Genomic DNA, 14,954 nt, shown 5'->3' on the forward strand with positions numbered 1-14,954 from the left:
TAACTTGCACGGATTAACTGTTCACCACAAGACATCACTTCCGGTCTGGAATGGCGTTATTTTTCTGATGACGTAGGTTTGACGGCTTGGGTTAAAAACGCTTAACCACTCCCCTCAAATCGTTAGTCTGCTATGAGCAGAGATGGAGAGGAGGAGCGCTAAAGTAAAACCCTGCCCTCTGTTCAATATTCCGTTTCACTTGGAAATACGTCACAACACTGGAGAAAAGTCGTTTGCAACTTCCGGTTAACACGGACTTTAAATTGACTCATGTCTCAAAGCACGTTACATTACAATAATAATGAACGTAAACAACATAGAGAGCCCTGACTTGTGCCATCTGACTGCAGCTGATTCATTTTGGCATTGATAGACTTCCCACAGAAACGCAAATAAATCCAAGTTATGATCGGCTCCAAGTGGAATGTCATGTATTTGCTATTTTAGAATTACAGTAATTGCGACATAGAGGAATTGTAAAAGGAGTTGCCTTTTTTGGCGGTGCCTCAGTGACTAACTCTGCACAGCCTCATTAACGATGATGATTGACGTGTGATCTGATTGTCTCCTTGCAACTTCCACAGTAGAGCACTTCTATTATTGATTGCTATCAGAGTGTGAAGAGTTTCAACCAGCGTAACAAAACATGTTTATAAAAAACATAGCTTCAACCTAGCCTGGTTCTACCAGACTCTCGTACATTTCATTTGTACAGAGAGTCTGGCCTCTCTCCATTGACATCCGTTAACTTCCTTGAAGGCGGGTCCTCTGTTGAAGTTTAAAACTATTGGATCTGCCCAGAGCCTCTCTGGATCTGCCAAAATCTCTAACGTTTGGTCATGACGTATGACGACTCAAACTAGCGCACGACCTCAACGTCATCGTTCTCAGCCACTCATCGTTCTCAGCCACTCTCACTCTCTCTGTTCGCTGATTGGACCAGTTAAAAATTGACTGGAGAAAACCCAATAATACACCACAATCCCAGACGTAGTTCTGAAGGAAAATTAAAACTGAGCGGAAGCACGTGGGAGGGCGGAGCCAGGCTAGCTTTAACCTGGAAAGGATAATTTTTTTTTTTTTTTTTTTTTTGCTTATTTTATCACAAACTTTTAGACACCAAAAGTGGTAATTGAGGCTCACTCAGTGAAACCATTCAAGTCTGCAAAACTACAAGCACTTTATGTGCTTTAAACTCGCTATTGTAAAACAAACTTTTTTACAAAACTCTAAACACAGTTCTCTACATTAGACATATCGCTCAAACCTAACAGCTATTTTGTTTCATTTGGGAAGCACTGCCATTTAAATGCCACAATCATTTCCCGATTACCTACACCCAATGATCTCCATAAATTGATCATGTAGAAATCAAAAATCAGTGTTTTGAGAAATAAATAATTTTTACCCCCTTGCATTTGTTTATAGTGTATATATATATTGAATATGCATACAAGACAAGGCAGAAAGTCAACATTATTTTTAAAGCACTTTGTACATTATATTGTTTCACAGCAGCTTCACAATGGTAACAAATTCAAATTCTGCTGTAAAGCAGCTCTAAAAAGCCAATAGTGTCATTATTCAGCTCAAGTCAGTTCAGTATTGATTCAGTTCAGTTCCAAAACTGTGTAAAATGCATCAGTTGTGCATACATGTATACAGTGTATTTGTTCACTTACATGTACATGTGAGACACTCCTGTACACTCAACTGCAAACTGAACAAGCAAAAGACAATAGATATCCAGTGTTGCAAGCTGAGCAGAAATACATGATCATGTTTTACTTTCAAAGATGCGTTGGATTTGCTCCTTAGCGTAAAGGTTTAGAGGCCCATCTATCACTGTTTTCTATGTTCGTAGAGTAAGTTTCTGGAGGAAATATATAGGCTATGTGTTTACATTATTTATTGTTTTTTTATGGCGGGTGCTGGTGTTTCGCGTGCTTTCGGCCAATCCGCGAACACTAACGTCACGGATAGTTTCTGGTTTAGACCCTAAGTAGGAGCTAAATTAGTTCCTCCAAAATAGTTCCTAGGCTGCGTTCCAGTCCAAAATTGTCATGCCATTCACTCGCTAACTTCCCTCCGTCTCGTTCACTCGGATGTACGTCATTACTTACGTTGCATGAGTGCCCACTACTGCCGGAACCTTTGCTGAATTGGAACGTGTTAAGCCCTTGGCTTGATCTCTTAGAATCCACTATGGGGTTTATATTTATGATATGGTTTAATGCAGTATTCTATATACGTATAGGTGTGTTTGAGTTGTTTAATTTTTTCAAACATAGAGTTGTTTGTGGTGGGGTAAATTAAACGCAATATGCGTTGACGTCACAGTCGTTTTGCGTTGTGGTATATGGAGTTGCCTGAAGTGTACATATGAAGTAGACTCGCTCCCTCAGTCAAAATCGAGAAGTGGAACGCACTTCAAAAATTGCGGCAGGGATTCCCCAGAGGGGAAGTGTTTAGGGAAGTTTCGCAAGTGCGTGTCTAAAAGTGGACTGATGACGTTGGCGTTGAGCGATGACGTTGAGGTTGTGCGCTAGTTTGAGTCGCCATACGTCACGACCAAACGTTAGCGATTGGTTATGGCAGATCCAGAGTGACTCTGGGCAGATCCAATAGTTTTAACTTCAACAGAGTACCCGCCTTCAAGGAAGTTAACGCTTGTCAATGGAGAGAGGCCAGACTCTCTGTACAAATGAAATGTACGAGAGTATGGTAGAACCAGGCTACTGGAACGCAGTGGACTTTCTTTCTTCAGTGGGACACAAAAAGATGGCGTTTTGAACAGTTGTTGAACTCTAATGTTACCGGTTTTGACAAACAGTTTTACATTAGAGTCTTTTTTTATGCAGCCAGCAGCCATATCACCCTGTAGCCCAAGACCGGTTGCCCACTGAAGCTAAGCAGGGCTGAGCCTGGTTAGTACCTGGATGGGAGACTCCTGGGAAATACAGGTTGCTGCTGGTAGAGGTGTTAGTGAGGCCAGCAGGGGGCGCTCACCCTGTGGTCTGTGTGGGTCCTAACACCCACTTTTTTTCTGCCAAAAAAGCACCGTCCTTCAGATGAGACGTTAAACCGAGGTCCTGACTCTCTGTGGTCATTAAAAATCCCAGGATGTCCTTCGAAAAAGAGTAGGGGTGTAACCCCGGCATCTTGGCCAAAATATGCCCAGTGGCCTCTGCCCATCATGCACTCCTAATCATCCCCATATACTGATTGGCTTCATCACTGTCTCCTCTCCACCAGTAAGCTGGTGTGTGGTGGGCATTCTGGCGCAATATGGCTGCCGTCGCATCATCCAAGAGGTTGCTGCACATTGGTGCTGGTTGAGGAGATTCCGAACCCCTTCTATGTAAAGCGCTTTGAGGTCTCAGAAAAAACGCTATATAAATGTAACGAATTATTATGGCACAGAAGGAAAATAGCCACAGTTTTTGGAGCAACATAGGGTCAATCACTTACAGAATGTTAGTTTTTGGTTCGACTATACTTTTAACATTGAAAAAAAAAGACATACTGTATACCCCCTTTAAGCAGTCCATTCACTCATTCAGTTTTAAAAAGTTACATACCATCTCTTTGAAGCAAGTCCTTTGATTCAATAATCCTTTATTTTCAGTCATTTGACCACGCAGGAATGAGAAAATACAGTATTTTCCACCATAATCCCATTGTATACTGTGAGTTAACACATAACCTGACTAAATAAATTATAAAGAAAATAAGAGAAGAAAATAAGTCTTCCAACACGTCTTTGAGGTTGTGCTCACAACTCGGCTAACAGAGTTTGCATTCGGTATGGTACACTGTACAATGCAGCATGAAGATTGAAAAAACATTGATAAAATAAGACCACAGAGACAAACACAAATGATAAATAAATAGAAATTAACAAGACGAATTAAATAGAAGGGGGGGGGGGGGGGGGGACACATCAGTTCAAACACCAGTCCTTTGTCCAAATCATCAAAATGATCCTGAATCACATTTAAAAGGGTCCTTGCAGACAAATGGAGGAAAAAACACTGTCCACCGTCGTACCTTAAAAATTACCAAAAAGTCTTTCCACTTCGCGAATTCTTCATGGGTCATTTTACGCTTACATGGCTTTTCATGTCTACAATATTGTGTCAAAGATTTTTATCAGTATGTGAAACTATGCAGCAGAAGAAATACAGTCTTTTTGTACATTCCTGCGTAGAATCCAGCTCTACACAGTTAGATCTGAAACTGTCTCCACACTCAACACTCTCTCTCTCTCTCTCTCTCTCTCTCTCTCTCTCTCTCTCTCTCTCTCTCCAAGCACGCACATACACATACTCCCACTCACACGCATCAATACAATAAGGCTGAAACAGGTGCTAGAGTTACAGGTATGACTGTTATGTAGCCTGTTCAGTTCTGTACCAGTCTGTGACAGGAATCGAGTCAAGAGGAATTCTTGAGACTGCATTCCAAAGAAATTCAAAGTGCCACCATTGATATATGTATGAAATAGTCTCTGTCAAAGACAAACAATCACACATAGGTTTCCATATCAAGGGCTTTCACCTGGCAGTCTTTGTTTTCTTTGCAATTTCCTTGCTGATTGAATGAACTTCCTCTGTTTTCTATTGAAAATCCCAAAGCCATAGTGAATTTCGGTGTAATTGGGTCAGTCTGAAAACACTTTGAGTTTCCTATACAAATAACAGTTTTGGGTGAAATGATCTTGCCATGTGGGTCCAAATTGCCTCTGTAATAGTGGACGTGAATCCTCTTTCATGTATGTAGAAATATCAACTGAAGTTTAGCATCCTTACACCCAAACAAACAAAGTCTAGAGGCCCATTTCTCGATTTTTGCGTCTGAGGGACACATGTTAATGGCTTGTCTTGTATTTCCCTTGAGTCCTCGCTAAAATGTCACAGGACTTGCATGATGATATCATTTAAGAAGCAATGGGGAGCTAAATAGTGTGTAGAATCAAATAAATACGTTAGCTTTGGCTCCTAGGCCATCTTCATTCACTTATCATCGGAATTAACGGTATCGTTCACCTGAAAAATCCCATTTGCTATTTCTCTCACCCTCATGTTGAACCAAACCTGTATGACTTTGTTTCTTTTGTGGAACACACAAAAAATAGACGTTGTTTTGGACCCCGCCTACTTTCGGTATAAAGACAGTGGTACTTCAAAATATCTTCTTTTATGTTCCACAGAAAAAAAGAAAGAAAGTCATACAGGTTTGGTACGACATGAGGGTGAGTAAATGATGACAGAATGTTATTTTTTGGCCAAACTCTCACTTTAAAAGAAGATGCAATCGTACCGATGACTTTACGCTTTGTACATGTTGGCGGCGGTGGCGAGCGCTAACTGCCCATTGGCCGCGACCACACACGGCTCCTCCTCCAGTAGTCCATTGGGATCGGCGTGCGGGATGCTATCGTGGTAGCTGCTGAAGCTGATGTTGTCCTCCTTCAGCTCAATGGTCCAAAACGGGGCATTCAGTTTTCGGTTGCGGTACTCACGATACGTATACACGCCTCCGACGAAGCCCATGAGGAGAACGACGACCACAATGATGACGGCGAGAATGATGACGTTAAACTGCGTCCAGGACACTACTGTTAGGGCAGAGGCCGTGCTGTTGTGTCCCGCGGAGTCTCCCGTGCCGGACTCCAGGGTCGGTAGGCTTGGGTGGGTGGTGGGAGAGGGGGAAGTCAGGAGACTGGAAGGAGGTGTAGAAGAAATGGAACTTGTGGATTTGGGGATTTGTGTTGTTGAGGTTTTGATGTCTTGAGTCGGGGAGATTCTCACAGCTGTGTGTGTGAGAGAGAGAGAGAGAGAGAGAGAGAGAGAGAGAGAGAGAGAGAGAGAGAGAGAGAGAGAGAGAGAGAGAGAGAGAGAGAGAGAGAGAGAGAGAGAGAGAGAGAGAGAGAGAGAGAGAGAGAGAGAGAGAGACTTATGATTAAAATGGTTGCAGAGACATAAAAGGATATACTGTACATGAAAAATAAATAAACTTAAGAGCAATTATTTGAACTAGTATTCGAGATTACGATCAATCTTGATGCAAATCTACTGATAAACCAAACCAAACTGTGGATTAGTCACTGCATCTAGGCCTAGCTTCTTTTAATATACATTTATTTTCTTTTTTTCTCTATTATTTTTCAAAGTTGTAAACAAACATTATTGAAGTATGTTTTTACAAGAAAATACTATTTCCGTCTTTCTACTTATTTTAATGTGCTTCTTGTTTCTTTGTAATTCTTTGTGAAATGCACTAGCAATTTCTAAGTGAAAATTGGTTTAAAAGTAAATCAAAAAAAAAAAATCAGTTACATGATATTTTTTTATTTGCAGATCCTATTTTTTCTCTTATATTTCATTAAAATTATGTTTTCCCTCCAAGTAATTTAAAAAGTAAAAAAAAAAAAATCCTGTCTTTGCATAAGCAACATTAAAATAAAAATACAATTTTTTTTACATTATATTATCTGATCTTTTAGTATAGGATCTATTTAAAGACATGAGTTTATGCATATTGCTTTAACATTGTAAGTCTCTACTATTTCAGTGATTGCATGCTTTGAAGTGACTCATAAAATGTATTTCAAAATCTAAATTTAAAATAAGATCCCCAACAGGAAGCAAATAAGCTTTTGAATTAGTTTTTAACTTTACGCTATTAGTCACATTTGTAATATTTCCATGTTTATTTTGACGCTTCCTGTATGTATCGAATCAGGACATGAGGGTATCGTTACACCCAGAGTTTGAAATTAACTTTTCTCACTCACCGGCCAATTTGGCTACTAAATTTGTAAGTTATCCGTCATTCAGAACGTCTACTAGCCAAAAAAAAAAAAAAGAAAGAAAGAAAAAATAAATTAAAGAAATTAACCAGATTACCGTATACGTCACAGCTTATTTATATATACATATACATATATGTATGTATGAATGAATGTATAAAACCCAATTTTTACATTCATTTCTTATTCAAACAAAATCCTGTCATCCAGCCATCTCCTCCCTTACTCTTTCATCCTCATCCTTTTCACCAGAAATGTGTTTTAGATGGACAGACCAATACAGTACAAAGAGCATTTAAAATTTTTGGAAAATATGTCTTTTCTGTCAAGCAAATGCTTTTTAATCTTCGCTATTGCGTCAATGCAACTGAACAAGAGTGCCGTTATTTATTGCGTAGTGACGTGCATGTTCAAGTAAGCCAGATATGAGCAGATGCTGCGCAACACGCTGCATTTAATAGATCATGTCTCACGAATTGAGTATTTACAGTAAATCTGCGCAGATTTTGCTTCCCCTGCAAAGTGAGTAAAGATAATAAGTAACATTTGGTTTTTAACCGCATTTGGTGGGTGACTTTGCCAGAAGAGTCAATGGTTTAGTGAGTTTAGTTTGAAAATTTGGATTTGTGTTTAATGTTGTGAGAAAATGGGTGAAGGTTTCAAGAAATGTGTCTTAGCAATTCTGATACATTACACTCAGAGGAGTATTCATTTCACTGTCAATCTAAAGTTAGACACCACAATACATAAAATAAGGCGTTGTCAAAGGTGTGCAATGCCATCACAGGAAGTCTACACTGACCATAAACAAAGTCCTCAACATAGATAGGGCCTACTTATCCTCAGAAAGGTAAAAGTGCGAACAGTGTCATAAAATCATTAAAAATTATCCAGACTACGCCAAAGCTTGCATTCATTATTCTCATTATGTCTCATGAGATCCTAGCAACCACGCCAGCAACAAATTCCCTCAAATACCATTGACATGACATCCGTTGTGAGTTACTGATAATAATAAAAAATGCAGTGACATGGTATTTCATAATTGGGACAAAAGACTCCCATAGTCCATTCAATGACCCCTTGATACAAGAGATGTACCGATACTAAATCTCTACACCAATACTGATAGCCCATTATTCAGAATGACCTCTGCCAATACCGATGGTAAAATCTCTCCCAGCTAATGCTGTAAACTACAGGTAACCCTCTCATTTGGTACTGTAACATATCAGACTCGGGGAGAGCAGAGGGATACATTTACAGAGATTTTTTTTTTTTTGTAGCAACAGGGTAAATCATAAAGTTGCAAGCCAGGTAACAAAGTCCAGGGTCAAACACTAAGAAAACAGTCCAATCAGGCAACCAAATCCAAAACACAAAACCGAGCAAGTAACAGTATAACAAGACAGATGGGTCTAATCCAAAATCAAGGCAAGACACAACAATGGGGAAAATGCTCAGAATTGCAGACCTTGCAAACAATACTTTGCAATGAACAAGGGGAATCAGGCTTCTTAAGTAGGAAGGAGTAAACATGTGACGGGAACAGAGGGTAGAGTTCGGTATACAGGAGAGGGCGCCCTCTGGCGGTTTGGAGGAGGAACCTCAGGTCGGGATGTTACAGGTAGACTGGTGTAATATTAGAGGTTAAAATGAACAGCAGAGTCATATTCAACTGCTATTTATTTTCAGATATAATAATTACACTCAAATCAAACTCAAGTGTTTGTATACAACTCAGTTGCACATTCTATAAAAACTGATGCATTCCTTTTGCTGGTGGGATTCTCTCTGAAATGTGTCTGAGATCCTCAGGCTGTGATTATAGCATATTCAAAGGCATTTTCTGGAGTCTGTTTAGCTATTGCTGCGCAGAAAGTTAGGGTTAGGGGACTCAGCCGACGGCGAGGAGGAGACGCGCTAGAGTATAAATATTAGTGAACGGGGACATCGATTGAAGACAAGACCCAGGTACGGGAAAACTAACAGCGATTGGAGACGTTCGGGGACGTCGATTGTAGACGAGACCCAGGTACAGGTAAACTAACGTGGAATGTAGACGTTCGGGGACGTCGATTAGTAGATGAGACCCAGGCAGACTTACTGTAAGTCAGGTGCGAAAGAAGAAAAATCTACCACATTGCTAATGTCAATTCCATAGCAAAAACATTGGAACAATTTTTTTAACTATTTAAACATAAAAAATATTAGTCAATATATAAGTCAATGAACAGCAAAGAAACAAATAACATGTACTAGAACAAGTGGCAGGTCTATTAGTTTGCATTTACAATTAAAAGATCTTTTTTGGCATATCAGATATTTTGACCCATCCATTGCTATGGTTATCACTATGTCAATAAACACAAATTTGGATTAAATCCCACATTTAATTATGGTTGTCACTCCTAAAATTTGCAGTGTGTACTTAGCAGCATGAAAAATAAAATGTTCATTCTAATTGTGAATGGATTATACAGAGAGTTATATAAAACTCCCGTTATAATCAATGAAGCTGATCAAATAATCTATTATTTACATTGTTAACGTATAATGAAAGGATTCACAACTCAGAACTCTCAATGAGCTTTAGCCGAAGAAAAAAAAACGGGTGTTTTGAGCCGTTTTGAGTGGATTCAGACTAACCTAAACACATCTGATTGGCCATTGGCACTCACACAAATACGAATGGGAGTGTTTGAACGCAGCTGCCTATCAGCGGGTACCAGTTTTCCCTGGTACTTGGTACTACCAGTACTGCAGAAAGTTTGATATTGTTAAACTATAGTATAAACTTGGTACCATAGATTTATGTTTCTGCCGGTGGGTGCCCACACTTCATAACACTTCGTAATACTGCATATAATAGTAAAATTGTGTGTGTTATGACCAGCCAGGACCCAAAGTAATATCCACTTAATCTCATTTTATTTTTTTAATGGTTCGGCGCCAATCAAAAAGTCTCACGCTGTAAGAGCCTATTGAATATGTCAATAATTTGCATATTATTACTGTTTTGCAAGTATCATTTGTGTAACTTTCTTTGAGAGGCAATTCTGATATTTCCTGTGTTTGTATATATTTCAGTATTTCTTCCTGTTTTCTGATGTATCATTTCTGTTCCGTTTCTTTAATGGTTACGCCCACTTGTTGTGATGGAAGATTGAACTTGAACAGGTTCGGGCAAAGGAAATAGCAAAGGAAATCTGTCATTTTCGGATAACACGCGTTTAAACGTTTAAGGTAACACAAGATAAAAGTTTAACAAGTGTAACATCATAGGATATAGGAACTAACACGATTTTTGTGTAATTTTAACTGCTTTACGGATCTTTGACTGGCCCTTTTTTTTTCTTGCCACTATAAAACAAGTGAAGTTAACCTAGGACTTTGCATCTATACACGCGTCAAAACTCAGCGTCCCTGATCATAGCACTTCCTGCTACTTACATTCATTGTTTTGGGCCATACACTCTTTGTTCTTGACTAAAGAAAAACACAAGAACCTTTTTTAAATAATTTTCCAGGACAACAACAAGATTTACCAGGTAATTTAAAATGTTCTCTAATTTACCATGTGTTTTCCAGGACGCGTGGGAACCCTGAATGCCCATAAAACTGCAAAGCACCTGCTACAATCCTTCTTTCTGTTTGGCTGGCTGACCTGCAATTTCATGGAATCTGGGTGCATGTTTTTTTTTTTTACCAGTCTGCCTGGTACACTGTTTGCAAGCTACCACTTATTTGTGAAGTTTATGACATCAAATGAGTTTGTGTGAAAAATAATTTCCGAATTGCTTAATCGAAACCATCACCCACTTTCTCAAAACCTTAAACGCAAAACCAGATCTTCAAACTACATTCAGAGATCCTCTGACTCAATCAAACAAATGGCCCATAACCATTTTATCTGTGCTCAAAATCAAACAGTGCTTTCAGATCATACACACATGAGTCAATATTATAAACACTACAGATCATTCATTAGACACTACATCAAAAAATGGAGAACACAGAACAAGTTCAGGCAGTAAGACTGTTTGCAAATCTCATGCACATTTTTTTGTTTGTTGCTAAACTAAACACATTTTCACTCATTAAAACACTAAACACAAGAGACAAAAGTAAAACACAAGTACAAGTGGTCATCGTTTACACACAACAATTTAAAATTCTTCACACTTATTTCTAATGATGTGACCGAACTGTATGAAATATGAGGCAGTTGTTGTCAAGGCTGGATGCGTCAGACTAGAGGTGTTTTCCTCTTTGTTGTGCAAGAGAACAACATTGCCTGACATTGCCTTGGGCCAGAACCAGCATGAAGACATGATGCTGAAGCAGAATCAATCGCTCTCACTGACCTTGATTTTGCAGTTGCACAACTTACAGTATTTGAGTGTACCGTAACATGCTTTTCATTTACAGTTTTATTTGACCTTTTTGGCTTTTGCAGTTGGACTGCAGTATTTTCACAGTATGAAAGTGCTGAATATACAGACATTCAATAGGCCTACTATTAAATATTCAGTTCAATAATATACTTGCAGTGCATTCAGTGCAATATATTCACCTTTAACTACATTTTTTGTAATTGCAAAAATTGTTTACTGTATACAGTTTACTGTATTTTTGAGTAAATGGGTGAAGGTTTCAAGAAATGTATCTTAGCAATTGTGAAAAAAAGAGAACTAAATGAAAAGCATGTTACATTACACTCAGGAGAGTTGTGCAATCGCAAAATCAGTCAGTGAGAGATATTCATTCTGCCTCAGTATCACGTCTTCATGTTGGGTCCGGCCAGAGGACTTTGTCCACATCACAGGCAATGTCGTCTCTGGAGGCAAAGGGAAAAACCCTAAAGCCAGATCTCCTCTTACGCACATACACTTCCTCCTCTCCCTCTAATATTGTTTCCATCCATCGTTGGTATCAATATCCAATGCAACATTTTGAGTAAAATTTGGCACTCTGTGTTTTGTGACACAAATGTGTCACAGTGCAAAATAAGTTTTAATGAGTGAAAATGTGTTTAGAGTTTGGCAAAAAAAAAGTGCATGAGATTTGCAAACAGTGTCTTCCTGCCTGAACTTGTTTAAAGGGGTGGATGATTATGATTTCACTTTTTTAACTTTAGTTAGTGTGTAATGTTGCTGTTTGAGCATAAACAACATCTGCAAAGTTACAATGCTCAAAGTTCAAAGCAAAAGAAGATATTTTCTTTTAAAGAAATTGCTTTTTAAGGACTACAACAAACGGCTGGTAGGGACTACGCTACATTCCTTCCAGGTTAGTGGCATCATGAACCCTACAATTTACATAAACCCCGCCCCCGGAACGCGATTTATAGATTATCAAGACAGAATATACTAATCAATGACTGGAAGATAACTGCACATAAACTACATACATTCATCAACTAACCATTCACAAATGTTGTCTAGATGTTGACACTTGTTCTTGAGTCTCTCCATCTTTGTCTGACTCAGGTTTGAACATAAAAGACTAAAAGTTTTTGAAATTTCCAGTGCATGTCTTTGTGAAGTAAAAGGACACAAGCTCTTGAAGCTCCGCCCCCTGTGACGGGAGCAGCAGCTCATTTGCATTTAAAGGAACAGACACAAAATGGTACGTTTTGGCTCACCCTCAAAAAGTGACAATTTTAACATGCTATATAAAAATATCTGTGGGGTATTATGAGCTAAAACTTCACATACACACTCAAAAGACTTATTTTACATCTTGTGAAAAGGGCATTACCACCCCTTTAAAGGAACACTCTGACTTTTTGGGACTTTAGCCTATTCACCTTATCCCTCAGAGTTAGATAAGTCCATACATACCTTTTTCATCTCTGTGCGTGCTATAAGTCTGTTTGACGCACCCACCGCTAGCCTAGCTTAGCACAAAGACTGAATGTAAATGGTTGCGGCTAGCATACTAATCCAAATAAGTGACAAAATAACACAAACATTTTCCTATTTACATGTTGTGATTTGTATAGTCACAGAGTGTACAAAAAACAAAGTCACATGAGACCCAGTCATATTTTAACCGTATAAATACTGGGAACTATATTCTCTGAAGGTGAAGCACTGTTACTTGGGCGGAGTGATAACCGCAGCACCTAAGACGCGCCGTTGTTTCTTCTGTCAACAAAACCAACGTGACTAACTATCTATTAGCGGACGTGAATGGTGATCATGGCATAATGTCGCTTGATAATCTCTTTAGGTGTGTTTGGATCAATATCCAGAGCAAGTAGCCATTTCTTCATCCGGTCAGCGTTTTTAGTTGGAATTCTATGAAACATCATGGTATTACCTGGTCTCCCCTGTTTATTGTCACAGCTCTTTACAATACAGCGAAAACCCATGATTGTAAACTACGCTTTTACTATTTATAAATTGCTGACTCTGTAACCCAAACTCTGAACGAACTCTCTGCTCCTCACCACGGCGCGTCTTAGGTGCTGCGGTTATCACTCCGCCCAAGTAGCAGTGCTTCGCCTTCAGAGAATATAGTTCCCAGTATTTACACGGTTAAAATATGTCTGTGTCTCATGTGACTTTGTTTTTTGTACACTCTGTGACTATACAAATCACAACATGTAAATAGGAAAATGTTTGCGTTATTTTGTCACTTATTTGGATTAGTATGCTAGCTGCAACCATTTACATCCAGTCTTTGTGCTAAGCTAGGCTAGCGGTGGGTGCGTCAAACAGACTTATAGCACGCACGGAGATGAAAAAGGTATGTATGGACTTATCTAACTCTGAGGGATAAGGTGAATAGGCTAAAGTCCCAAAAAGTCAGAGTGTTCCTTTAAGGTTTTGCAGAAATATTGATTTATTTGACAAAATGGTTTAAGCTAGGGCTATTGAGAATTTGGTGTTTTAAGCAAAAAGGTCAGTAACCCCATCAGTACTACTGTATGGACATGTTTGTAACTGTTCCCACAATGCTTAGACACTAGTCGTACCTCTCAGGGTGCAGTTGTGATAGCGGGCGTCCCCCGTGTATCCACGCGTGCAGATCTCACAGTGTGCTCCTGTTGTGTGGTTGATGCAGCGGTGGCAGTGGCCGGTCTCAGGGTGGCATATTTGTGGCATGGAGCGAGGGTCTGCGTTCCCATTACAGTCGCAGGACACGCACACGCCTGCCGATTTAAATAAACCGTTTGTGCACACGTCGCATGTCGGGCCGGAGAAGCCAGGCTTACATTCGTCACATACTGGTCGTCCACTGGAATCTGTAAATGAGATTGAACACACATGATCAACAACTAAGAGATTAAATAAGGCATTTGTGGCTTATTTTATGGAGCATTATAAAGATTTAGTGTTCCCTTCCTAATGCTGGACTCATTTTGATGTACAGAGAGGCCCAATGGTATTTGGACAGTTGCGCCACACTTAAAAAGGTATAAATGTCTTCTGGCCACTTCCTCCTGTCACTGCCCTATCAAACCATATGACACCAGTGTGAAGTTGAAGGGAAGGGATCTGACTTAATATCTCCAGATCTTTTTATATATAAAGCCAATTAAACATATGGCCCTGAAAAGTGATTATTATTCGTGCCTTGAAATACAGACAATTTTAAGCATAACTTGAGTGTAAAATACTTTTTGGGGACACTTGTAGTTCCAACTCCAACAACAAGGTGGAGCCAAAGCACCAGATTTCAAGCCTGACATCATATTCTACAGTGCAGTGATGACATAAAACGTGCAGAATAACATAAAAATGAAGCAGTAATTAAGAATATATTTTAATTTACTTAAAAAATTGTGCTTTTTTGAACATGAACATCAGTCATGATGGTTTTTGCATGGTACTCCAAGGTACCATAGTATTACCACAGTACCATGTCCAAAAACTGCCATGTCACACACACACACAGACACACACACAACATAGCTGTTGTCGGCTCTGAAATATTTATGGTAGGAAAGAAAATCACACTTAGCAGGATACCTGACCTACAACTGCCTGCTACCAGGTTTCATATCTATAAAATTATGTTCAGAATAAATGTAAAATCTTCCACACACACACACACACACGCAGTAATGCAAGCTTCTCTGTAGTTTCAATAGTCATGATGACCCCACTGATCTGTTTTCTTACCGGGT

General features: G+C 39.2%; 1 protein-coding gene across 1 annotated transcript in view; it reads right to left on the reverse strand.

Moving 5' to 3' along the window:
• Positions 1-3,604: 3,604 nt before the first annotated feature.
• Positions 3,605-14,954, reverse strand: part of LOC307011711 (multiple epidermal growth factor-like domains protein 9) — a 35,199-nt gene continuing 23,849 nt past the window's right edge. The window contains 2 exon segments of the mRNA XM_079637694.1: positions 3,605-5,815; positions 13,800-14,069. Coding sequence (XP_079493820.1) covers positions 5,331-5,815; positions 13,800-14,069 — 755 coding nt within the window. The 3' untranslated portion in view covers positions 3,605-5,330.

This window comes from Phoxinus phoxinus, assembly GCF_949152265.1.
Source record: "Phoxinus phoxinus genome assembly, chromosome: 15".
Taxonomy (NCBI): Eukaryota; Metazoa; Chordata; class Actinopteri; order Cypriniformes; family Leuciscidae; genus Phoxinus; species Phoxinus phoxinus.